This window comes from Lynx rufus, unplaced genomic scaffold (genome assembly GCF_022079265.1).
Source record: "Lynx rufus isolate CCGP_SWC_20201006 ecotype Redwood Valley unplaced genomic scaffold, mLynRuf1.p SCAF_16, whole genome shotgun sequence".
In the NCBI taxonomy this organism is placed as follows: Eukaryota; Metazoa; Chordata; class Mammalia; order Carnivora; family Felidae; genus Lynx; species Lynx rufus.
Window position 1 is genome coordinate 53,297,715 of NW_025814830.1, and position 26,483 is coordinate 53,324,197.

General features: G+C 55.6%; 1 protein-coding gene across 2 annotated transcripts in view; it reads right to left on the minus strand.

The window, feature by feature from the left end:
• Positions 1–3,280: 3,280 nt before the first annotated feature.
• MBTPS1 (membrane bound transcription factor peptidase, site 1) overlaps positions 3,281–26,483 on the minus strand; it is a 52,509-nt gene continuing 29,306 nt past the window's right edge. The window contains exons 12-23 of one of the 2 annotated variants that reach the window (XM_047078839.1): positions 23,256–23,400; positions 18,345–18,533; positions 17,672–17,844; positions 16,234–16,349; positions 15,558–15,714; positions 14,687–14,811; positions 13,831–13,908; positions 11,318–11,458; positions 9,471–9,602; positions 8,364–8,490; positions 5,312–5,442; positions 3,281–4,087 (exon numbers count right to left, since the gene is read on the minus strand). In XM_047078839.1, coding sequence (XP_046934795.1) covers positions 3,891–4,087; positions 5,312–5,442; positions 8,364–8,490; positions 9,471–9,602; positions 11,318–11,458; positions 13,831–13,908; positions 14,687–14,811; positions 15,558–15,714; positions 16,234–16,349; positions 17,672–17,844; positions 18,345–18,533; positions 23,256–23,400 — 1,711 coding nt within the window. In that variant the 3' untranslated portion in view covers positions 3,281–3,890. Of the gene's footprint in view, positions 4,088–5,311; positions 5,443–8,363; positions 8,491–9,470; positions 9,603–11,239; positions 11,459–13,830; positions 13,909–14,686; positions 14,812–15,557; positions 15,715–16,233; positions 16,350–17,671; positions 17,845–18,344; positions 18,534–23,255; positions 23,401–26,483 lie in introns of those variants that run through there. The other variant, XR_006961920.1, reaches the window with a different exon arrangement.

Here is a 26,483-nt window from a genome sequence, read left to right on the forward strand (position 1 = left end):
AAGGTGTAGGTGTTCTCTGGGACAAGGAGAGCTCACACCAGGGCAACGAAGGGTCCCCTACAAGCAGGGAGGCGGCCCAGCCCGGGCCCACAGCCATCACGCACATCTGTCACCACGGGATGGTCTGTCGCCGACCACGCCTGGCACGCCTGAGTGCCACTCAGTGAGGAGAGGGCCCACAGCGGGGAGTGGCCAGGCCGAGCTGGACTCCACGCGGCCTGGGGCTACGGCCAGGGCTGCAGCTCAACACCTGCACCAGGTGGGGACATCCTCTCCAGGACGCGCCTCCGGGTGGACCCGGCCATCCCCAGGGCAAGCGCCTGATGAGGCCCCTTCTAGGGGAGGGCGTGTTTTCCCGGCCCCCGCCAACTGGTTTTCTCCAGAGGTTCAGTCCCTTTCTGGATAAGCGCTCCCCCATGAAGAACTCTCTCTCAGCTCAGCCCCCCCTCTGCTTCGTCCCCTGCCGTCCACACCCCCCCCCCCCCCGTCCCCGGTTCCATCCAATGCCTCTGTGTCTGGTCATCCTCCCCGTGTGTCGCTGTCCCTGACTGGAGGCGCTCAGGCTTAGTTCTGATCCTGATGCATCAATGGTGTGCTTCTGGGCAAGGCACGGAGCCCCTCTCCAGCTGCCACTGCCTCTGTGAGGTGGGACCCGTGCCACCGAGCCCCCAGCTGTGCCTGGAGAGGAAAAATGAATGCACAGCGAGCCTGGCACACGGCTCCCGACGCCACCCCTCTGGCTAGCAGACCGGCAAGGACCCACCTTCCTTCCTTCTCCGTTACACCTCTATCGCAGCACTTTGGGCAGGCAGATTGCAGAACAGCGGCCAGTTCCTGGGCACCCCCATCCGCGCCCAGAATTTCAGGATGCTACGAAGCCACCCTGTATCTGAAGACCCGCCACGGTCTTCACGTGGTCACTACTGAACTTCACTTTGCCACGTCAGACCCCAGGTGGGTTCCCTGCGTGGAGCTGGTCGCTGAGAAGCCTGGCGTGCTAACGACTCTTCTGTTTGTGACTTGGTCTCAGCGTGCGGTCCGTGTTCACGCCTGTCCGATCTCTGTCCTCCTCCTGTCCTGTCCCACCTACACGACCCCGCGCCCAAACCTGAACTGCACACGTGTGCGCCCTGAGACGGCTGGGAGAACGCTCGATGCTGGGCTGGCAAGGTCCACCCCGTCTAAACGGGAGAGCCAGCCCCGAAGGCCAGGGACACACGCGAATGCCGACCTCGAAGGCCAGGTGAGGGATCCTGGCGCGAACAGGAGACGCTGCCAGATCCAAGTTCCATCTTTCAGGGATGAGACCTCCAAGTCGCCAGAGACAGGTGCACCCAAGGCCTTCAACCAGCGTGGAGATTAACTGTCCCAGCTCACCGCTCTGGGGTCTAGAACTTCATTCCACAACCACATTGCCATTGCCGTTAGGAGAACTTTGCAACAGAGATGCAGGGACAGCCTAAGTCACAAAAAACTTCTCTAATTCAATCATTTGCCAACATACTCCAGATTTCAGGCTTCCCTGGAAAAATCTGAAGATGCGCTGTCCCTGAGACAAGGCCTGGGTGCCCCAGCCAGTCCCCGCTCCCGCAGCCCGCTGTCTCACACCAAGGCCACGTCCTCATTCGGAGGACCTGTTGTCGCAGAGCCTGCGGGATGAAGATGGGCCACGGGCCAACCCTCACGGTGCGAAGGAGCAGGTGGGGAGCCGTCCCTGCCTGTGGAGGACAGGCAGGGGACCAGAGGCCCCATGACAGACCGTGCACAAGCCCCTTGTTCTGGTGGGCCGATGCTACCCTCCGGTCACTGCTCACTGAGGACACAGGCTGCCCTGTGCGAAATGCTCCCGCCCTGGGGGCTGCTTGGGGCAGAGAGAGCTTGGTGGGGCCCTAAGCAACGCCTCCAGTCTTGAGGCAACAGCCACAGAGTGCAGTTAAGAACTGCAAGGTCACCAATGTGACCTCCAAGGATGGCCCGTCACAGGGAGCACTGGGCCTTAGTGACTCCTCCCTCAGCCCTCGGCCTGGGCCTTATTCTTCCCAGGACCTCCTCGGCACCCTGATGCCACACGGCCTCTACACCTCAGGTCAGCGCATCCTCACCTGTGACGTGAAGGCCGAGGTGAGCCGGCTGGCACCCAGAAAACAGACCGGACAGGCAAGGGTTAAAATCAGCAGGCTCCTTTGGATTAGGCTCTGGGTTCCTACAAACGGCACCTGGCGGGTAAAACGGCCTCCATCACAATTAGAAACTTCCATGCTTCAAAAAGGAGCCAACCAGGCAAGTGGAAAGACAAGCAACAGAACGACAGATGCGCCAGCCACACACCGAGGAGGACCTGGACCCAGAACCCACGAGGCGCTTCTACGGGTCTGTGATAAAGAAAAGCCAGCTGTAACTGGCGTTAGAGAACAGACACTTCTCTAAAGACGTGCAGACGCCCGTAAGCACACGCAAAGACGTTCGACGTCGTTCAGCTTCAGGAAAACGCAAGTCCAAACCCCAGCACAGACACCACCCGACACGGAAGCTGGCTGCACTCAGATGGCCGGGGGAGGGCGAGGACGCGGGGAAGCCGAGCCTCGTGCCCTGCTGCTGGGGGTATCAAATGGTGTGCTCACTTCGGACCAGAAAGTCTGACGGCCCCCCCAAAAGCGACACAGGGCACGGCGAGCCCCTCGCCCCCGGGGGCCACACCCGGCAGAGCTGAAAACTGGCGTCCACACAGAAGCCCGTACCCGAGTACCCTTAGCACCGGGACTCCTCTAAGAGCCACACAGCGGGGCAGCTCCAGCGTCTACCCCCCGAGGCGCACACACGACAGGGGTCCGTCTGCACAGCGAGCTGGTGCACGGGCCCAGAAACGCCACCACACCCTGGACATGTTCTCACACGGGCGTGTCTTGAAAATACGCTAAGGGGAAGCACAAGGCCTTGTATCGCGTGATCCCACGTGTGGGAAATGTTCAGGACAGGCAGCACGTGAGGGGCTGCCACGGGCCAGGAGGGAAGGAAAAGAGGCTGATTTGCTAATGACAACAGTTTCCTTTGGGGGTGATGAAAATGTTCTGGAATCCCAGGGCTGACGGTTACACAGCCTTGCGAATACACTGAAAGCCACCGAATCGGACGCTTTGGAGGATGGCGTAGCACGTGAGTCATACCTTAAAATGAACGTGGACGACAAAAACCCCAGCCCCTGCAGGGTGACCCGGACACGTTCCAGGTTGTCCGCAGAGAAACGGGGTGGGCGGAAAAAGAGCCTTCTACACCCTTCTACTTAGCTTCATATAGGTAATACGTATTTATTGAAAATTTTCTTCACCGACAATGGTGAAATCGAGACCCCAACTTACAAAACAGGATGGCAATTGATACTTATAAAAATAAAGCCAAGGTCTGTGTTTCACAGATTTGTGCGAGTTTCCTTCCAATCTCAGTCTGTCCTTTCATCGAAAAGGAGATCACGGAATCTGTGTTATTCCTCGTGATGCGACAGTAAAAAAACCGCATTCCACGGACAAAAAAATAGCTTTGTTTCCAAACAGCGCGAGCCTTTAAAGTGACTTTTCCCAACAATAAATATAGAAAACGGCCTTGGACGAACACAGTTCCGCTTGGCTGCAGCCTTCACCTGTGTAAACGTGGCCTCCCTCTCGGTGCGCGGCGACCGCGTGAGGCCTCCCCGGAGGCGGGGCCGCAAGCCCCTCGTGCAGGGCCCCGGCCACCGCGACACGCACCTGCACGTGGCACGCGGGTGGCCCACTGAGGACAGACCCACGGACGCCGCAGCTGGACAGAGGATCAGCCCCTGGGGACAGCGAGCCCGCCCGCCCGTCGCGGCCGTCCTCGAAGGCGCTCTTTGGCTGTCACGGTCGGCGGGTGTGACGTCACACCGAAGGGGTCTTTGGCGGGTGCGCCTGCTGCATGAGCTGGGGGCGCTTCACCCGGGGCTTCCTGCGCTTCGGCCTACTCTTGGCTTTGTTGATTTGCACCACAAAGAAGGCCAGGACCACCATGGCTCCCAGGAAGGCGAAGACGGGAATGGTCTGGCCCACCTCCTGGTTGTAGCGGCCGGGCATGATCCCTGCAAGAGCACAGCGGGAGTGTCAGCAGCGCCCGAGCCGCACGGCCACGGCCACGGGCTCGGTCTCAGGCAGACGCGTCAGAAACGAAACGCTGACTGCGCTAACCGGGCCCGTGGGGCAAACGTCATTTTCGAACCTCAGGAGAAGTGACCTCAGGTTCCCAGATGAGCAGCTTTGGGGGCCGAGGTCTTTGCTCCTTCCCCTCCCCAGGCCCACCGTGACTGGCCTTCCTCCCACCACACACGACCCACGGTGAGGGTGCGCGGAGCTGCTCTGTTCCCCTAAGTGCGCCGGCAGACGGACAAGTGTGGGCGCCGGGGAGGAGAGGAGGTGCGGGTGTCGGAGCAGCTGAGAGGGAGGGCGAGCGGGGAGGCCAGGCAGGGAGCAGGACGGCTGGCCGAGTCCCCGACCCCTGGGAAAATCTCCCACACGTGGGACACAAGGTTAGAAAACAAGAGCGGCCACTGGAGGATCCCTGGTTTGTCAGTATGACTCTGTAACCGGGCGATGCTGGGGTTCCAGAACGGACCATCATCAGTGCACCCCTTGACTCCAGGCAAGGCCCTCAGGAGCTCGGCGTCACCACACAAAGTTCCCAGGGTTGGAGCACAGGGGCTATGGTGGCAATTCCCAGAAGCAGTAGGCCCTGGGAAGCTGTGACCTCTGGGGAGAGCACAGGGATCCCCAGAGGGAAACTGCCCAAGCCACGCTGGAAGGACCGGGTAAGGGAAAACCGGTCCCTAAGCCATTGCCTGTAGGGGACGTTCCATGTCATGTGGAACGAGGGGACCACGTCAGAGCAACTGAGGGACACAAAGCTACTTTTAATGGAGGATCCCAGCCTAGTAAAGCCCCATCCCAGGTGGGCCAGACCAGACAATCTGTGGAGACCTCTGCGCTAAGGGTTTAGGAACCAGGGTGGGTCAGCCACTGGCTGGGACCAAGACCAGCAGATGGCAGGCGTTCCCTGGGACACACAATACACCCTTGTTTGCAAAACTTTAACAAGAGTATGCAAATTACCCTACTGCAAAAACTTTAAGCGTAGCACGTGGCTATCGTGAAAGAAATTCATATTGAAAATGCAGGCAGAAAGTTCTCAAGGAATCATGGCGTGTTAGTTCATGTTTCAGGCTTGCTTCTGGCCCACCTGGCGGGGGAAGGGGGGGGTACCGTAACAAACCAGAACAGGCTCTAGCACAAGGAAGCCCCGAAGAACTGACCTCCAGGAATGTCCCAGGCACTGCTCTCTCCGGGGGACAAGGGTCTCACTTGAGGGCGGTTCGATCGAAAGTTGGGTAATACCACTTTGTCCAGGTCGATGGAGAGCAGCTTCTGATGTTTCCAAAGATTACTTCAGGAAAACGGATTAAAACAAGATAAAAATAAGCGGTTGCACTAGCCTACGAAGCTCAGTCAATGCCTGAGAAATAACAACGGCTTTAAAGAGAAAAGCGAAGCGACGTCCCATCGACACCCAAGTCCAGCTGCGTGCGCACCAGGGACAGCTTCCAGGTCCCAAGACAGAAATGTCAGAACCAACTCCGTGTACACGAGCTGTTAGCACTCAGAGCAGGGCTCAGTCCTACTGGGTTCCTAACGGGCCCCCAAGAGCCTGTTTCTGCCTAGCGGCCACGTCCCCGAGCGGCGGGGGAGGAAAGCGCGCGCTGGCCTCTGGAAGGAGCCTGAGGACGGGAGCCGGAGCCGGGGCTCGGGGACCGGGGCGGCCGAAGGCGCGTGCAGGTCTCTGCGGGGGAGCCTGCCCCCTGAGGGACGCCGGGAGCCAGACCCCGCCTCTGCCCTCACCTCACGGCCACCACACGACAGTAACACCACCCGGCAGCGAGCAGTTGGGAGAGGCGGGCCGCCGGGCCGGGCGTGAAGGAAGGAAACACGCGTGCTCTGTCCCCGTGCGGGGCTCGCAGTGGCGGCAGCGCTGCTACTCCCGCTCCTGACCCCGAGGCGGGCCGAGCTGGCGGGACCACACCCGGGGAAGAGAGGGGCCGGCGCCGGGGGCAGACGACGGCGCAAACAGGCCGTCCGAAGGCCGCTCTGGCCAGCTCGGGGAAAGGAATAAAGGGTGTCTGCAGACCACGAACTCCCCGTTCTCCTGCTTCTGCCTCTCCTGGAAAAGGCCGGTCTCTCACTTCGGCCAAGTGGAAGCAAAGACACCCGGCTCTCTGGGCACCGGGGGGAGGGGGGGGGCGCGAAGGGGAACGGGCGACGAGGGTCTGGGCAGGGGCTTCCTGGGCACCACCTACTGGCGGGAAGCCAGTGAGCACAACGGTCTGCTCCGCCTCCCAGGATCTGACCGTATGTTCCAGGTCTCATGAGTCCAAAAACGAAACTCACGACGCTGTTATGGGATCGGTGCCACGGAAGCTTTGCGACCTGCAGCTGGACGTGTGCGGGGCCGTGTGCTCCTCCTGACAGTGAGATCCAGCTCCGGAACTTAATTATCTGGTGACGGCACCGCCTCGTTGAACAACCGTGCAGACGGCGGGCTGTGCCGCACCGTTGCCTGAGCAGTTGGTGACGCTCTGATAGAAGGAGGGGGGCACCTTGCCCACGGCTCCTCTCGGGTGCGGCCACTCTAAGGACGGACACCGGACGTCCAGCAAAGACACCGAGAGATGGGTCTTCGCGTCAGAGACGGACGGAAACGTGCACTCGGCACGGGGCTGACGGACACCAGGCCTCTCAAGGGCTGCCTGGAGCCGCCCGACACGGCCTCATGTCTCTTAGCTTCACAATCGAGACCCAGAGTTAGGTCTCTGGGGACCGAGAATAATTTTCAACGGGACGCGAAGCGTGAGACGAGACTGCGCCGAGCGGGCGTGTTAAGAACCATCCCCGGCGGGGCTGGCAACGCCCAGGCACCGCACGCCTCCCGACAGCCGGCTGGCGTCTCACAGATTACGGACGCGGACGCACATACAGACCAAGCGAGGCTTATCTGTTTCTGAGTCCCCAACAGCAGCGTGGGGAAAAAAAAACGGGCTGTGGGAACTTGGGCCAACACTGTCCACAGTGGGAACTGCTGACCGCAGCTGGAACCGAAGTCTGGTCTGGACGCTAGGATCGTGGGAGGTTATGAACAAGTGGGATGTAAAAATGGAATCTTATCAGAAACGATTAAATGATGGGATGATAACTGGAATGGAAAAATACTCCATAATCAGTTCCGGGAAGAAGCAGCTGACGAAGACAGGAGGAGTCTCCGACCCCGCACTCTTCTGCCGAGCACGTTCTAGCCGAGCAGCGCGCCCCGTGCTCTGCGAGGACGTGCGGACAGCCTCCTCTTGGTGGCTCACAGCAGACGGTGGCCCTCCGTCCCCGGCCACCCCAGTGCCCGTGCCCGCCGAGATCCAAGCTCGGCGGACAGCCCGGCGAGGGTGCCTGAGCGGCCGGGCGCGTGAGGCGTGCTGCCTGCGGGGTTGAGGGCGGGGTGATTTCCCGCAGCACCACTCGAAGGAGACTCGTAGGAGGTCTGCCCCCCAAGCCGTCCCGGGACACGGGCCCCTGCTTCACTGCACCACGACCCCACGTCAGCACAAGCCCGCATCCTCCCTGCCAGAAACAGGGAGAGGAGTCGGGGAGAAAACACGGGAACCGGCGCGCTGAGCTGGCTGTCGTGCCCGGAGAGGAACGGCAGGGGTAACTCCAGCTGCGGCTTCGGAAAGGAAAGGAGGCGGGTGAAGAGGCGGACGGAGCTACTGTCATGAAGCACCGGGCAGGTTCGCCAAGTCTGGACACCGCGTCCACAGGTGCGGCGAGGACCCTGTCGTGGCGGGAGTCGTTCCCTCGGGGACCACACCGGGCGCCGGGGTGAGGGCACAGACACGCCGCGGGCCAGGCCGCACCCCTACCCTGAGCAGCCTCGGCCCCTCGGGCCGACAGAAGGACCTGTCGGCGCTCCAGAACCCACATCACAAAGAGGGAGCGCTCGACTCTTGAACCCTGAGCCGGAGGAGCCAGAGCTTCTGTTCAAGGGACAGCACTGTCAGACCTCAGCTTTTTAAGCAGGAATCAACCAAATCTAACAAAATGCTCATTACCCAAAGCATTTCTTTAGGCAGGACGCCACCAGAGAGCACAGTTGTAAAGGTCGACACGGGGGCTCGCCAACTTAAATATCATCACAAGATGACAAGCTGGAAGATCTGATTACTTGATAACGATGTCAGTAAAATTCCATTCTCCCTCGTAAAAAAAAAAAAAGTCACGAATCATAAACCCCGAGGAAGGAGCGGAAAAGCACAGCAAGGCACTCACCTGGGAGCGGTCTCGTTCAAAGGCTGTGGCTTGGCCCATGAAAGGTGTGGACAGGCCGGTAGGGCCCGAGGCTCCGGGCCTCCCAGACGGGCCTCGAGGACCTTGGAGTACCGGTGCAGGTGGTTCCCTGCGGCAGAGTCAACACAACAGAAAACCACGGTCGTCAGGAGGGCACGAAGGGGAAGACCCCCCTGCCGACGGGCCTGCTACGCGCCCGTGAACCTGTCTGCCAGGCTGGGGGAGCATGTGCTGAGCGGTGCGCCGGGGACGGGTGATCACCGAGAGTGAGCGAGCAGGACGGCCACTCCCTTTACGGTGGCCACAGTACGCGGGGCAGGAGCCTGGCGACCTTTACTGACCACAGACACAGGCACGAGGCTGTACCTGAGAAATCTAACCTGTACAGAGACTTCTCGAAGACCGTCTTCCTCTTTTGGAGTATTTAACTCTCAGGCAAAAGCAAAAACTGCATTTCCAAGTTTCCTATTTTTTAGATCTGCACCGTTCAGTGCTGCAGCCACACGCGGCTACTGAGCAAGCGACACGGGTCGAGCGTCACACGTTTAAGCAGTAACACTCGGGTGAACCGGGCCAACGTATTTCACTGAAATGAATTTCACCTGCTTCTTTTTCCTTTTCCAACGTGGCCACCAGAAGGCGCAGAACCGGATCCCTGGCTCACGCTACCCTCTTTGCGGTCCTGGCGAGGAGGACCTGAGCGCACTCGGGCCAGCCCCGCCCTACGCAGAGTGGGCGAGGCCGCAGGTCGCCACGGCTCACCCCCTCCTCCCCGACCCGTGACTTCTACGTTTCCAGGTCAGGACTGGAAAGAACGGGTTCTATTTTCATGGGTTCTGAGAGGCCTGGTGAGGACATCCGCGTGACGACCGCCCGGCCCAGTGCCTGGCACCCATGAGCGCCCAGAACGCGGGCCCTTCTTCCCAGAGACCCCCGGGAGCCAGGGCTCTGTGAGGGGGAACGAGGACTGTGGGGCTGGGCAGCGTGAGGGCCTCGGGGTGAGCGTGTGCTCTGCTCCCGGGGGAACGGCGGAGAGGAGCCGTGGCACCGCTACCGGGCCCCGTTCCCAGCACCCATGGGCTCACTCACCTTCCATCCTCTCTGGGGTGACCGAGCCGGCTCCGCTGGGAGGCCGCTGCCGGTTCCCGGAATGGCTGAGGCTGGGAGGGGTCACCCCGTACGACGTGTACTGGAGGAGCGCATCCAGGAGCCAGAAGCAGTCTGTGGGTGCAACGGGCGTGCTGTTTAGGGATCAGAGTTTTCTAAGGAAGTCCTACAGGAAAATAAAAGCCCCCCCCGCCCCCCCCGAGTGAGGGGAGACGGGGAATCGCCTATTCTTGAGAAGCGCACAACCTCCCCGGTCACACGGTCACAGCACAACAGACAGGACCCGACTGGGGTCTTCACTCCCGGCCCAGGGCTCAGGTGGGTCACTGCCACCGGGCTCGGGGCTGGACAGGCGGCCCGAGCGCCACCTGGCTTTGGGCGATGAGGACAGAACGGAGCCCACTCGGGGACGGCCAGACCCTGTGACAGAACGGCTCAGACGACAGGAGTCCAAGCGAGAAAAGAAATGGGGCACGAGAGCTCCTGCCAATCCCAGTGGCTGTCCTGTCTGCACTGTGAGGGCACAGCAGAGACCAGAGCGTGCACTCCACTGAGAGGTGGGTTCGAGGTCACCGCAGGTGACAGGTCAGGTACAGAGTCTAGTAATCTAGGCCGGTGGGCCCCACGCATGACACACGCCAACGGGACAGTCAGCCGCTCTGTGGGACGCGCAGGGAGTCTCGGCGCCGGCCGCCACCCACACGGAGGGTCGTCTCATCAGGAGACGGGGTGCCGCCGTGTCTTCACGCCCGGCCGCTGCCGCCACACGGGACCGGACGGGCCCCCGCCACACGACACCAGCAGGCACTTCGCTCACTCAAGGGCGCTCTGGCCACGTGCTCAGAGCACTGCCACCGTGAGTGTTAGAACCACGACAGCCCTCTCCAGCACTTAAAATTTTAATAAAGACTCTTACCAGGAGATCTCCGGTCTTAAAAGAAAACCTCTATGGAAATAAAACATCAATCTCCTTTCAGCTGTGACTTTAACCTTTTTAAAAAGACCAGCCACGTTCTAAGGATTTACACAAAACACTAGGAATTTATTCAACCGCAAGTTCACCCAGAGAGAGGAGCACACGGCTCCCAGCTCACGCTCCAGGCCTTCATTCTCTGCTCTGCTCGGGCCGTCCCCTACCTGCCCTATCCGCAAACGTGAGGTGCCCACCCCCTCCCCAGCCCCGTTCTCCAGGACCCGGTTTTGTTGTCGCCTCGCCAGGCCAAAGACGCCCCACTTTTCACGTCCCATTTCCTCCTTTACAAAATGAGACATAAACTGCGTTCAGGCTCAAACCCCCAAATTCGGAGGCAGCACAGAGAGCCGCTGACAAAGAACAGGGGTGCTAAGAACCAGTCCCCCTGTGTGAGCCCCCCACCCCCGACGGGGGTACCAAACACCCCCACTGATGAAGGCTCGCCACAGCCAAATCCCCAAGTCTGGGAGGGGAGCCAGGCGCCGGCCCTCCAGGAAGAGTGGGTCCGGCCCGGAAAGGGCCCCCCGTGTGGCAGTGCCTGTGACGTGCAGACGCCAGAGGGGGACGCTGGGGCGGGTCAGGCAGAGAGCCACTCCACTGAATGCGACGGCCCCGGCCCCCGCCCGCCTGGTGACGACAGCACGAGGGGAAGGCGGCGCATGCGGTCTGTTGGGGCTTCCTCGGGGAGGGGTACCCAGACACAGCTCCACACAACCCAAGCAGCTGGGACCTGCCCACATGGCTCTCACGGGCAGGCCTCTATTTTCCAGCACCTTACCAGTGCCTCTTCAGGGACAAGGGGGTATGTCATGGTCACGAATCCCAGTCTGCTTCTCGGCCACACATCAGTCCTCACCCTTCTGTCGGTGACTGTCATCCAAGCAGTTGGAGTCTCCGTACAGCACAATCCGGCCTCCACCCTCCGCTGGAATCTGATAAAGTCCCAAAATGGGGACGTTTTCGACCACGGCTGTTTCCTGCTTTAAAACCTCCAATCCTGAAATAACAGCACCACAAAAAAACATTGAGGAACGATTTTCCAGTTGCCACTTGACATTTAGCCCGTGCAGCACCGACAATCACAGCAAACTCCACCATCCAATCACGACGGTGCGAGCTTTTACAAAGGACAACGTCCTAAGTGCCACGAATTTGGGTTTTAGCAAAACTCACCTCCACACGGTCCTCTGACGTGTTGCCTGGAAACGGCAATATAGGGTACCTACAATCCTAAGAGCGGCTTTCTGTCCCTTCCGACCATGCTCCAGGCCTCTGTCCTGGGACTACACTCACAGGGGCGGCCAGCCACTCAGCAGACACACCTTTGAGGATTTGGTTACGTGTCCCCGGCTTTGTGTTTCACTACTCAAAGTCAGGACAAACGTCACTACGTTTTAGATCCTCCGCCCGTACGCTTTAAATGCAGATTTACGACACCTGTCATATCTGTGTCACAATTACAAATGTTCCAACAGCAGAGCTCTCTGACCTCTGCCCAATCCGATGACACAGGTTACGGCGTCTAACGAATCAAGAAGTCACAGGCGCATAAGTGCCGCGGACGGCAGATGCCGGTGACCCACGTGATCTGAGAGTCTAGCCCTGCAGCAAACGCCTTCCTCTGCACTGGAGACGACGCACATCTTCATCTCACCACTTGCCGCGTTGGTGACGTCTGAAATGTCTGCGGCTATAAAGACATGGCATTTCCTGCTCTCTGTGGATAATCCCAGCAGGAACAGAGCGGAAGAGAAAACCAGATTCTCTTTGTTGGAGGGAAAGACAGAGCGGTAAAACCGATGAAACAGGCCGCGTGGTCACAGGTTTGTTTCTGTCAAGGGTCCCTTTCGAGCCGGCATAACCCAGATTGTCAAATTCCTATTTTGTACCCAAAGGATTATTCAACTAAAAGGTCATCTGGATATAAAAAGCCCCTCAGAAAAGACTTCAAGGTAATTCGTTTTTATTTTCACTAACAGAACACAATAAAGTAGGCACCCTCACATCCACTGTGATTCCTCTCCCCTCAAAACCAGGCAGCAACAGGCTGATGACGAGGCCGCTGCTGACACCCGCACCAGAAACACCACCAGCGGGCAGAGACAGACTTCAGAAGGAGCCACTAACCCATGGTAAACCCGGCCAGTGACGGGGAAGACAGAATCATTTGTGTACCTGCAGTTAAAATGCAACCTTTTAAACACAGATCTGCTCACAGACTGACCTCGCCTCAATGAAAAGGAAAAAAATCCCTCCAGGCAATAAAAAAGTAGATTCTATCTTGGAAATGCAAATAGATAAGCAGGAAATTCTGCTTTGTCATTTTCAACGAATGCAACTCCCTAACTTCTACTTACAGCAAACATTAAACTTCATTAGAACCAGAACTGCGAGGGAACATCTTTCTTTCCTTCAAATTCTTTGGGTTTTTTTTAAGATTTTATTTTGAGGTAACCTCTACACCCAAGGAGGAGCTTAAACTCACAATCCCGAGAGATCAAGAGTCCCACTCTCTACTGACCGAGCCAGCCACGCGCCCCTATTTTCTTCCAATTCTTAGGGGAATTTTAAGAGATGACTGTGTAATTAATATTCTGTACACAGTTAAGAGCTTTAAAATTCAGTCGACGTTTTTCTAAAATTTTAGTCATCTTGGCAGTCACAGAAGAATAATTCACAAACAGTAACGAAAATTTCAAGCAACTCTGAAGGCAGTTTAAATAAAAAAGAAAATCTGCAAATATTCAACACCTGCCCTCCTGTGGGAAATCCCATTTAGTCTGCAGTGATCAGTATCCACATAGATTCAAACTTATGTATCTATCTCTGCAGCCCCCAGAGCCACCACCCAGAAGTCTTGCCTAAAGTAGGTACCATGCAAATTATATCACAATAAGTTATTTTTTTTAACTTTTTTTAATGTTTACTTATTATTGAGAGACAGAGCAAGACAGAGCCTGAGCACAGGAGGGGCGGACAGAAGAGGAGACACAGAATCCGAAGCAGGCTCCAGGCCCTGAGCTGTCAGCACAGAGCCCGATGCAGGGCTCGAACCCAGCAACTGCGAGATCATGACCTGAGCTGAAGTCGGACGCCCAACCGACTGAGCCACCCAGGCGCCCTAACACAGTAAGTTTTTTTAAAAAACAAAACTGCTAATAGATACAGGGTGATAAAAATGTTCTGGAAACAAACAACGGTGATGGCTGCACAACTCTGTGAATACACCGATGATCACAGAATCGTACACCTTGAAAGAATAAATGTGAAAAAAAATTTTTTAAATTAAAAAAGCAAATGTGAATTATAGGCAATAAAACCGTTACTTAAAAAAAAAAAAAGGAAAGCAACCAAAGCAGCATTCCTTACCTTGGTCTTTAAAAGTCTGTGTTATCACTATGCCATCTTCTGGAAACTTAGCGATGCTGCATCCTGACGCGTAATACACTAGAAAGTTCAGAGTTACAGTGACACAGAGATGCTTAACACTTTATCAAGAGCTACTCACTGACCTAAGATGCACTCTTCAGATATAATTTTCAGATATGATCATTTTTCTAACGTTATTTTTAATTTTAAGACAAAGGCTGCTAACACCTGGTTACGCTTAAGTAACAAGTAATTACGTCAGAATTCAAGTTAAAAAATGCTATTAACGTACAGTTTCTGCACAGACTTGAGAAGTCTGAGCTTTCAGTCAGGACGAGCACAGCCAGTAACAATAATGCTCAGGATGTGTTCTAGAAGCCAGTTACCAAAAGCTCATCTGGAAGTCTGAGCTTTCAGTCAGGACGAGCATAGCCAGTAACAATAATGCTCAGGATGTGTTCTAGAAGCCAGTTACCAAAAGCTCATCCGTGGGGAAACGTAAGTGGGACGTGCAAAGTGATTTCATAAATGGGATTTGATTCTCCGGGGGCCCAGGAGGTACTTCCTCTGGGAACACGCAGCACGTAAAGCAGCAGACAGGTGGCGCTAAGGTTGCAAATGCTGCAGAAAATATTCTTTTTAAGAGTCTGGATGAAACAACAGCGGTGTTACCGCCCAGCTTTACTGCAGAATACAGAAGTCGCTCCTAGAGACAGCGGCTCTCCCCACGGCCGTACTTCTTTAGCCATCACACCCTTCCCTCCCTCTGAAACCCTGACGTCAAAGACACACAGCCTCCACTCGGGCATCTCAAGAGAGAATGCGCCCCTATTAAAAAACAAACGCAAAACCTTACTGTCGTGGTTTGCTAAGGTAAAATCCCCTTCATACAGGCCATCGCTGAACCCCATGTTCCAGACAGACAGAAGTTCGTTCAGAGCAGGGACATTAGCCCCTCCGGTGTCTGGCATCCACCACTGCCTGCGGAAGAAACGAGGGGTGCGGGTCATGAGGGGTTAAAACACCCCCAGACGCTCCGTGTTCTCAGGACGAAGCGAATCCCCCTGCAGAGTCCTGCCCGTGGACAATAAGGTTTCAGCTGTAAGCTCCTGTCTGCTCTGAGTGGTAACACGGCGTACGTGCTCCGGCCAGCGTGCAGAATAAACCCCAGATAAATCTACTACACGCGATGCGCGGCAGGTCCATACGCACACCGCCATAGGGCCTGGAGCCTGAGAGGGTCCGCGAAAGCAAAGAGAGGAGGAAGGAGCGTTTGAAATGCGAGTAAGTCGCAGACTCTGAGGAAGAAAATTCGAGATGTGATGGAGACACATGCATAAAACACTGGGAATCCTTGACCAAGAACTAATCTACTGGAAGGTTCCTTGAAATAACGGTTCCTTCGACCCATTTACACGTGTATAGATTCCACAGCAGAGACGGGAGCATGAAAAAGAGCAAGCAGAAAAGCCAAAGTCAAGCATCGAAGGTCAAGAAGGGAAGGCGAGGAACCTTCCGCTCCGTCGGTCCCCGGCATCAAGGAGGGGCGGACCTACTCCGCCAGCGACTCTCTGGGGAACGTCTCACTGGGGGAGGGGAGCCCGCGCCGCCCGAGCGTCAGAGCCTGCGTCCGACGGCCGGGAGGACCGCCAGCGGGCCAGTCATCTGCTGTACCGGCCGCAAAGAATTTCACTCCCGAAAAGCCAGATCCCAACTGCTCTCAGTACCTCGTGTTTTCATCGTAAAACTTGACTTTTCTCATGACGGACGTGTTGTACCAATCGCTGAAGACGATGAGCGAAAGGCCGTTGTCCACGTCCCTCCTCAGTTTGGCCACCTCCTCGGGGAAGTACTCCTCTTCGCTGTCCACCATGAGCAAGGTTCCTGAGGGACAAGGTGCCGGTGGTGAGTCACGCCTCGGAACCGCGGGCGTCACTGCTTCAGAAACACAGCATTTCGGTGGTGCCCACGTGTCAAGCTGTCAGGTTCTAATATTCGGTCTGTGGCCCCGCGGGCACTCTAGAAGGGGGTGGGGTGAGCAAGAAGGGACCGGGGTCCAAAGGCACAGACACCCACGAACTACCCTGGCCTCCGTGTCACGTGTGACCCCTGACGTAGCCACGTTTCACCCACTCGAGAAGCAAAACGCGGCGCCAGTTTAATGAAAATAAACAGATAAACAAAAGACGTGCAAGCGTCCTCGTCCCCAGTTTGGCAGGTCCCGTTTTACCTGAAGGTCACCACCACTGCCACCAGACGGGAACAGGGCCACTCTGCCCCAGAGCCCCGCTGCAGCCCCCCGAGGACCAGGGGGCCCCGCGCCCGCTCCCTCGCCGCCTCTTCTACCCCGCGGTTCGTCTCGCCGACCTCCCCACGCGCGGCCGGCACCTCGCGGTCACTCACCGTACTGACTGGCGTCGAAGCACGTGAAGGGGGAGCCGAGGACTTCGACGAAGTAGCCCATGCTCCTCAGGTGCTGGTACATGTCCCTGAAGTTGGTGTGGATGTGGTCACCGTTCCTGAAAAACAGGAAGTCGCGCGCGAGGGTGACCCCTCTCCCCTCGCGGCGAAGCCTTAGCCACGCGGCCGCTTCGGAAACCCGGGCGTCTCTGAAGGAGCGCGGCTCACGGCCGGCAGAGGCCTGGGGGGCTCCGGCCCCCGCACAGAAGTCGGCCTCTCCAGACCAGCGTCCTCTGGGCTCGCACGGAAGACGGCTGATAACAGGAAGTCGTGTGTGTGGCACACGCTCGAAGGAGACGCCACGAGGAGGAGGAACGGCCCAAGAGCTGGTGCGTAAAGCACGCCGAAGCGTCACGTTGGCGGTGGCATCCGTGGCAAGAGCCGCCGCCCAGATGCAGCACGGGAACGCAGAGGCTCCGGACAAGCCGCCCCAGCTGGGGAGTATGCGAACCGTGCCTCGCAGACGCGGTCACCTCCCCGTCCCTTCCCCCCGAACGCACTCACTTTCCCACCGTGCCCTCTACCTAAGCCGCTACCCCGCCCGCCCCACAGAGGCGCCAGGGGCCCAGGGCTCCTTCTCTCTGCCTGGCCCCCGGCCCCGGCCCCTCAGAGCCAGCTCCTGCGCAGGGCTGAGCCCGTGTGCCTCCCCAGGACGCCTTCCCTCGACCTACGAACTTCTCACCACTTCTGTCCCCCTGCCTCTAGTAAGAAACGTCTTCACAGAGGGCACACCGCACCTGTAAGCGGCCGGCTCCAAGCTTTCGGGGCTCCTTCCTCCCCCCACAGACCCCGGTACTCACACGAGGGCCGCAGTGAGCCTGGCATACAGGCCCGGCGGCAGCCAAGCCAGATGCCCCAGGGGGCAGGCCAGGGGGGCAGGCCAGGAGGGCAGGCCGAGGGGCTGCACGGGGCAGGGTCTGGAGGGTGGAGGACAGACCAGGGGGTCTGGCACGTGAGGAAGTCTGGATAGGCAGCCACGCAGAGTTTTAGGCCGACTGTGCCCCAATTTCTGCCTGTCAGGATTACCAGGGCTGCTGCGTAGAGAATGGACTCGGGGCACAGTGAGACTGGCCAAGAGGCTGGGACGCCGTGCGGGCAATGACGGCGGCCTGCACGGGGGTGACAGGTGGGGAGCAGTGTGGGTGGCAGCGGCCCCTAGGGCAGGATCCGGGAGGCACTGCGGAGGCAGGGCTGACAGGATCTGCTGACGGATCCAGCAGAAGTAGGGGAAGACGGCAATGGAGGGCGAGCTCGGGGTCCAGTGCCCAGGACAGAGGTCCGGAAGGAGGAGCACGGAGCGCCCTGAGCGCGTCTGGGGGGCGCGGAGGTCGGGCCCCCTGAGGGGGCGGCGACCCTCGGTCCTGCCGTGGCGGCCGCTTACCAGTCCAGAGGGTCATTCTTCATCCGAAGGTTGTCCCTGGGGAAATAGCCGGGCGGGTAGCGGAGGTTGTGGTACTGGTCCCAGAGAACCCTCTTGCTCCGGGCGGGAGCAGGAATGATCTTCACCTTAATCGGGAGCTTCATGGTTGACGTCTGCTCTGCACCACTTTTTGACTGAACGAAAATTTACAAAAATCTGAATGGCCCCTTGGGCTCAGAAGAAACCTTCGGGCTCTGGGGCTTAAAAAATCACTGTCTACCAATTTCACGCAAATACCTCGAACACGAGAATTCCTACTGACGAAGGTAGAAAGAACCGTAAAACTCGTCCCGTTAAAATTCTTCGTCTAAGAGCTTATGACGTAAAATTTAAGCACCCTGTTCCTAAAAACTCCTAGACTACGCGGCCCCTCCTGGAGAAGGCACATTTCTGCAACCACTGTGGACCCGAAACGTGGCCCAGAACGGTGGAATCTCCCGTGGCCCGGCAACAGAACGGGAGGCAGCGTCGCCCGCTGACGAGTAGGTTTTATCGGCGGCTCTACAGGCCCGGGGAGCACGGGTCACGGCCCGGGAGCCCAACACGTCCTCCAACCGGGCTTCCCCACCCCAAGACCCCGGCAGGAGACGGCGCAGGGGTCGGGAGAACGGGCCCCTCCCCGGCCCACACTTACTTCCACCTCCGCCGGGGAAGCGACGGTGACCATGACGTGCCCCTGCGCGATGCCTTCCCACGAGGCCGCTTTCTTGGTGACAGAGATGGAAACGGCCAGGTAGCCTGACCAAGGCCATAACACCGAGGAGTAAGAGAAAGCCACTTCGATGTTGTCCCCATTCTGTGGTAAGTAGGGCTGCCAGTCAGGCTGGAGGACAAAGGCAAAGGCTGACGTGAAACGCTCACCTGAGTTACCTGCGTTAATATTTCATTACGTAGTGCAAAGCTGAGTTTATCCTCAGACCCTAGGCAAGCGATAACCAAAGCAGACTACAGGACGTCTGGCACGTCACCCGCTAGAAAAGTCTAGAAACCACTATCTGGGGCAGCCTCCAATTTTATTTTTTGTACTTCTGTATTCTTTAAGACGTTTATTTATTTTGAGAGAGAGGGCAGCCTCCAGTTTTAAAGAGAATTCTTTCCCCAACCTTAAAAACGGAGGACACACGCTTTGGCAAAGAACTTCCATCTGATAAAGAACGTCAATAAATGAAATCCGTCCAATTTGAGAACAGACTCCGATTCGGTATATGCTTCAAGAATCACATTAAACGTTAACTTAAAGGAATAAAATAATGCAACGGCACGGACTAACTGTCCAGACTCAGACTGCAAAGCTACCGGCTGGGCAGGGAGAGGTCTCTGCGGGACGCCCAGAGGAAGAGGGGGCTCGGCCCCTTCAGTCCCCCCCGACCTTGAGGAAGGAGGCACGAGAGGAGACGTCTGGAAGAAACACAGATTTCCTCTTAGGAAATGAACCCGTATTTCAAATCAACCTAAATTACTCATTTCCCTCGCAAGCCGGAGAGCAATATTGTCCCCAAGTGAGTCAGCATATTTACAACAAACAAACAAACAAATCTGAAAAAGAAATATTTGCAGGATACAGCATCACAAACAAGGAAGAAAGACAGGGATCTGTGATAAACACTCTTGGAACCACTGGCGACCAACAGAAAAGTTAATTTTTAGCCATGTCTTAGGCCATATATCAAATTAACTCAACGGTGATGAGAGGACTAAGTATTTTACAAGCATAAAAGGAACGTTAGAAGATAAAATCGAGATTTTATCGGATCTCTGGAAAATGAAGTGTCTAATTTTTGAAACAATAAAAATCACAAAAGATGAAAACTCAACCATATCAAAGTGTGGAACTTGTACAAAACCAAAAATAAGTAAGTAAATAATACTACAACTTGTACTAAAAAAAAGACGGGGGGGGGAGGGGGGGCGCCTGGGTGGCTCAATCGGTTAAGCGTCCAACTCCGGCTCAGCTCATGATCTCACGGTCCGTGAGTTCGAGCCCCGCGTCGGGCTCTGTGCGGTCAGTTCAGAGGCTGGAGCCTGTTTCGGATTCTGTGTCTCCCTCTCTCTCTGCCCCTCCCCCCCACGCTCTGTCTCTATCAAAAAATGAATAAACGTTAAAAAAAAAACTTTAAGAAATTTAAGAAAAAAAGAAAAAGACAGTAATCTGGGAGAAACTGTTGCATAAAACACATCCATGGCTAATTTCTCTAGGACAGAAAGACATTGTTCACACTGCCTGAGAAAACCTAAATTCCAGCAGGAAACACCGGCCGCAGGAATGAAGAGTCAACTCACACAAGAGGTGATACAGGCAGCGGGCAAACCTGGAGAGAGTGAACTCCCAGATAACTGAAATGCACGTTCAGCAAGATACCCATTTGATCCTCTCTAGTTTTTTTTTTTTTAAAGGTTTTTTATCGTATTTACTTTTTAGACAGTGCGACCGAGAGAGCAGGGGAGGAGCAGAGAAAGAGGGAGACAGAGAATCCGAAGCAGGCTCCAAGCACAGAGCCCGACACGGGGCTCGAACCCACGAACAGTGAGATCTGAGGTGACCTGAGCTGAAGTCGGACACTTAACCGACTGAGCCACCCTTAGTTTTTAAGTTAAAAAAATGAACGATCTAGAAACAAACCAAAAAGGTCCAATGGGTGACTAAGCAAACGTGGTCCATCCACGTGGGGGAGCATCGTCCAGCTTTACAAAGGACGGAAGCACTGCTATGCGCTACCAGGGGACAAACCGTAAAGACGCCACGGGCCGCGAGAAAGGCCAGACGCCCGGGCCCCCGTGTACATGGACCGTCCTCCACCGCTAAATGCGGAGAGACAGGAAGCGTGTTGGGAGGTGCCTGGGGCTGGGAGGAGGGAGAGTAGGGAACGACTGCTAACAAGGGTTTCCTTTTGGGATGATGAGAATGTTCTGGAATTATGGAACAGCAATGGCTGCAATTACTACTTGCAAATATACTGGAAACTAACTGAATCACTGGATTTAAAAGAGTGCACCTTGTAGTATGTGAATTCTATCTCGATTTTTAAAAACCTCATGGAATTAAAAAGAAAAAAAAGGGCTGCACCACCCCGTGCGGGCAGTGGAGCCGGCGCCCTCTGGAGGCCGCTGGCAGCACTGCCCGCAGCAGTCTTAGCAGATGTAACTCTGGAAAGAATTCGCAGCATGTACCAACAGAGGGCTGCGATAACGTCCAAACCCTCTGACTCGAATTCCCATCCAGGTAGTTTACGTTAAGAAAACAATTCAGAAGAAAAGGAAACCATAGAAGCAGAGATATTCGGTGGAATGTTTATAGCTGGAACCCCCTAACTGTCGGAGCAGGGGGAACCCGTAAGCAAATCACAGACAGATGCAGGCCACTTACAGCACAGCCATGGGGCTAACGCGACGCTAACCGGCCACAGCTGCTGCCTCCGCGCTGGCGGACAAATTTAACATCAAGAACTCATACTGTGGGGGTGCTTGGGGGGTTCAGTCAGTTAAGCGTCGACTTTTGATTTCGGCTCAAGTCAGGATCTCACAGTTCGAGGGTTCGAGCCCCATGTCTGTCTCTCTCTGTCCCCCTCCCCCCCCCCCCCCCGCTGGCACTCTCTTTCTCTCTCAAAATAAATAAACAAACAAACAAAAAAGAATTCATATTAAGTGGGGCACTTCAGTGGCTCAGTCAGTTGAGTGTCTGACTCTTGGTTTCGTCTGTGATCGTGACCTGAGGTTCCTCCGGTCACGGGATCGAGCCCCGCATCAATCTTTGCGCTAAGTGTGGAGTCTGCTTGGGATTCTCTCTCCCTTTGCCACTCTCCCCAACTCTCTCTCTCTCTCTCTCTCTCTCTCAAATAAATAAATAAGAATTCATACTGTGAAGAAGAACGATAAGGAAATGGTAGGTTTCTGAGATCTGACGACCTGGTTTCTTAAGTTTTTTTTTTTAAGTTTATTTATTCATTTTGAGAGAGAGTGAGTGAGCAGGGGAAGGGCAGAGAGAGAGAGAGAGAGACAGAGAGACAGAGAGAGACAGAGAATCCTAAGCAGGCTCTGCACTGTCAGCATGTAACCCTGTTACTGTCAGATCATGACCAGAGCTGAAATCAAGAGTCAGGTGCTTTACCGACTAAGCCACCCAGGCACCCCTCATAAATTTTTTTTTAATGTTTATTTATTTTTGAGAAAGAGAGAGAGAGAGAGAGCATGAGCGGGGCAGGGGGAGAGAATCTGAAGCAGGCTCCAGGCTCCGAGCTGTCAGCACAGAGCCTGATGTGGGGCTCGAACTCACGAACAGCGAGATCCTGACCCGAGCCTAGGTCAGACGCTTAACCAAATGAGTCACCCAGGTGCCCCTGACAACTCTGTACCAAATCACATGGGAAGAAAGGCTTACTAAATTAGATCAGAGTTTGCTCAATGGAAATACTGGAACAATGCTGACGACAAGGACCCAAGTATGAATGGATTTCCCTGACTTGTGCTAGACTGTTTTGTCTTATAACGACAACTAAACCAATTTCGTTCAACCTTTAACGTTCAGATTATATAAAGCTGCATTGTAAATGCCCATTTTAGTAAGCTAATCATGATTACCTTGAAAAAGAAGAACAGATTGCTCCCTGAAGGCTACAATAAAAGCGTTTTCCGTTAAAAACGTAGTAAGTAAATTATGACTGAATAATTCTATGTAATACTACACAGCTGTTAGCCAGGTACCTTGGGGCTGTGCATAAGTTACATTTAACAATGTTTACAATATAATGAGAGCTGAAAAAACGGGGGGGGGGGGCGCTTAAGTTCTATCTGCTGCACAGAGAACAAAAACACGTCCTTCAGGTAAGGGCTGGAAAAGAATGTTTTTTTTTTTTTTCAACGTTTATTTATTTTTGGGACAGAGAGAGACAGAGCATGAACGGGGGAGGGGCAGAGAGAGAGGGAGACACAGAATCGGAAACAGGCTCCAGGCTCTGAGCCATCAGCCCAGAGCCCGACGCGGGGCTCGAACTCACGGACCGTGAGATCGTGACCTGGCTGAAGTCGGACGCTTAACCGACTGCGCCACCCAGGCGCCCCTGGAAAAGAGTGTTTTACAAACAGTGGCTATGCTCGTGTGCTGGGGCTGGGAGTGATTTTTGTGTTCTCTTTTCCCGTCCTTTACTGTTATGATAATGTTTATGCAACAAGTATGACACATTATAGAACAAAATTCAAGAAAGGAACACACCTTTTCAACTCGGGGGCCCACTCACGCTCACTCAAGAATACGGTAATTACGGGGGGGGGGGGCGCTAATTACGGGTGAGAAATTAAAATGAACAATCAAGTGCAGTTAGTCTATTCAGGAGCCAAATTCAAGAGGCCAAAGTCACAAAGTAGCAGACTGCTTCCATTACCTTATCCCGAGCTTATCTGTAAAGGACTCAGGAGAAAACAAACCACTGCGCCCAACACCCTGGCAGCCTGGATGGGCGCAGAGAACCTGTCCTCTAACGTCAGGAGAAAGGGACAAGGCACAAAGGCTGGGCCATGTCAAAGTTCACCACAAGCGAGAGAGCAGCGTCACCTTGTCTACAATTCTTCCCGTGACGCCCATGCCGTTGAGGATGGTGACGTTGACGATGGTCGGCATCCCTCCATAGTAGATGGGCTGGGAGCAGTACGGCCACATGTAGGGACACTCAGTCAGATCTATGTAGCTGGGGCTCAGACTGAAACAAAGAACACAACGTCAGAGCAGGGCGCGTCACCAAAGGGCCGAGGAAGCGCTACAGCCTCGCGGGCGCGTCGGCACAGGCACCTGAGGGCTGGCACCAGGGAACTGGCTTTGCAACGCTCCCTGGGCCAAGAGGCCACCGGGCTGGGCTGCCCACACTGCTCGTGCGCAGCCGGATGAGCGGGGAACACCTCTTTCCTTCCACCCTTCTAGAACTCTAGAGGCCGTGGCCGGCCAGACAACGAGCACGTGACCACCTGGTGAACACCTTGGACCCGGGGTCTCAACTGACGGCCTCGCAAATCACTGGGGCAAAGACGAACTTTTTAACAGAGCTCACAAACGGGTGGCCACGTGGCAAAAGATCAAGTTAGATCCGTATTTCACACCACGCACAAGAATAAACTGCACACGAATGAGAAAAAATGAAATATGGCCTTTTGTAGCAACGTGGATGGAACTGGAGAGTGTGATGCTAAGTGAAGTAAGTCACACAGAGAAAGACAGATACCATATGTGTTCACTCTTATGTGGATCCTGAGAAACTTAACAGAAACCCATGGGGGAGGGGAAGGAAAAAAAAGAGAGAGGTTAGAGTAGGAGAGAGCCAAAGCATAAGAGACTCTTAAAAACTGAGAACAAACTGGGGGCTGATGGGGGGTGGGAGGGAGGGGAGGGTGGGTGATGGGTATTGAGGAGGGCACCTTTTGGGATGAGCACTGGGTGTTGTATGGAAACCAATTTGTCAATAAATTTCATATATTAAAAAAAAAAAAAAAAAGAATAAACTGCACACGCACCCGAGAGTCTCCAGCACACAAAGGAAAGCAAACACACAGGAGGAGAAGGCGTGGGTGGCATCCTCATACGTTAGTGCAGAGAGAAGCTTTCTGTGGCTCCAATAACGAGAGCCTGACCGACGTGGCGACTGGAAAAACACACTGAACAGCAACAAACACTGCACGCAAGTAGAAAGGCAACGACACACGGAGAGGACGACCGCAGTCCAGCACTGACAAAGAGTCGGTAACTCTAGTTGTGAAGAACTCTTAGAAACGGAGGGAAAAAAACCCCAGAGAAAAACGGGAAAAAGAAATGAGCAGACAACTGACAAGAAAGGTGTGAATGTGGCCCCTCACCGTGAACGCAGCGTCCCCCTCACTCAGAATGGGAGGTACACACGTGAAAGCGGCCGTGAGCCCCTCTGCGCCCCCCGACTGGCCGGAAGGAGAGCGCGACAGGACATCCTGTGGCTGGGCTCTGGGTCACGTATGTGCGCTCCCGTGGGGCTGGGGCACAACCCTCCTACGGGGAGCAGGACAGGACCTCACAAAGCCACCCACGCTTTCAACTGGGACCCAGCGATCCCACCTCCAGGAACTTTCCTGAAGACACACCTCCAATGAAACTAATCACACCGGCACAATAACATCCATCGCAACAGCTTATGATTACAAAATAGCCGAAGTAATGTAAATACCCACATAAGCACACGTACCATCTGTGATCCGCAGCTGTAAAAAGAAGAAAGATGGACTGACACGGACTGATTTCCAAGTACTGTGAAGTGAAAACAGTAAAGTGCAAAAAAAAAAAAGAAACAAAACCAAAAAAAAGCACTTGCAGTGATGCTCTTATTAATGTAAGAAAAGGGATGTAGGAACATAAATGTGTATCTGCTCATTTGTGCAAAACGAAATACAAGAGGGACAAACCCCAAAACTAACGAGACTGTCACCCACAGTCAGGGTGGAGAGACTGGGGGGTGGGAGCAGGGGCAGAAGGGGTGGGCGGGGCCCTTCGTGCACACCTCTGCCGGCAGAGCCAGGGTGAGGTCTCGCGTCCTGACACACAACTCGCTGAAATCAACCACGAGGGGCAGGGGGGCGGGGGGGGGGGCGGTTCCCACAAAGAAACACAAACTAATGAACTCAACTGTATTAAAACTGAACAGCAAAGCGCCACTGACGGGCGGAAGGAAGGATCCCAAGGAACCCTGGGGCACAGCAGGACCATAAGCTGGGAAGCCACAGGTGAGGACTAGACACAAGTCCTGCACTCGAGTCAGGACATCTGCCTTTCACACAGGGAGGGGGCAGCAATTCTCAAACTACCCGGGATGGATTCCGAGGACTGGGCAAATAGGTAAACTTTCTGTGGGTGACGTGGCGGAGAAAGCCATTCCACGTAGGGGGAGGGAAGCCTGGGACGAGAACCGTGGACAGACGCAGACGGCGTGCGGACGGCCGTGCGCTGAAAGGGCCTAGGAGCCACCACGGCCACAGGGGCCGGGAACGCACCGCTGCCGGGCCCTGCTTCCGAGCGCGCCCTCCCATCGAACGGCCAGGGCCGCGCGGAGCGAGAACGAACACCAAGCCTTGGGGCTGGAAGCGTGTGACCATCCCGTGCTGCCAAAAAGTGACAAAGCGCTCAAACGAGGGAGACACGCTGCAAGGGCACAGCAGCCAGCTACAAGGGGCCTCCGGGAGCCAAATCCGGGACATCTGAGCAGCAAGATCAACAATGACTAACACACCATAATCCAGAGAGTAAACTAAATATCCAAGGGCCCACACGGATATAAATAACTGAGTAAGTAAGTAAGTAAAGGAGAGAAAAGGGACAGCTTTTCTTCAGAGGAGAATTCCGACGGACAAACATGGAAGGAATGAGAAAAACAGAAATCACCACGAGGCGGTCTCTACAGCAAGACCGCTACAGGCGAGAACCAGCCACGGATGCGAGAACGCGTGAGTCGAAGGACGTTAGGAACGAGATCATCTCAAAGCGCGTCCGCACAGACACTCAGCGGTCACAGAGGCACAGGCGGTGACCCAGCAGAGAAGCCTGGCAGGGGTCACCAACGGGGCCACCGGCCCTCGCTGCTCACGTGCCGCAGGAGCACGGCTGACGGACCCTCAGCCGCTCCCCCCCCCAGGGCTGAACACAGGGGCACCGGAGCGGGCGCGTCCCGTGGGGCACAGGCTCCTCCACCGGGCCGCTCCGCTTCAAGAGCTCCCCGCGGGCAGACGCACGCTCACACCTGTGCTGCGCAGCGCTCGCAGTCCTCCTGTCCCC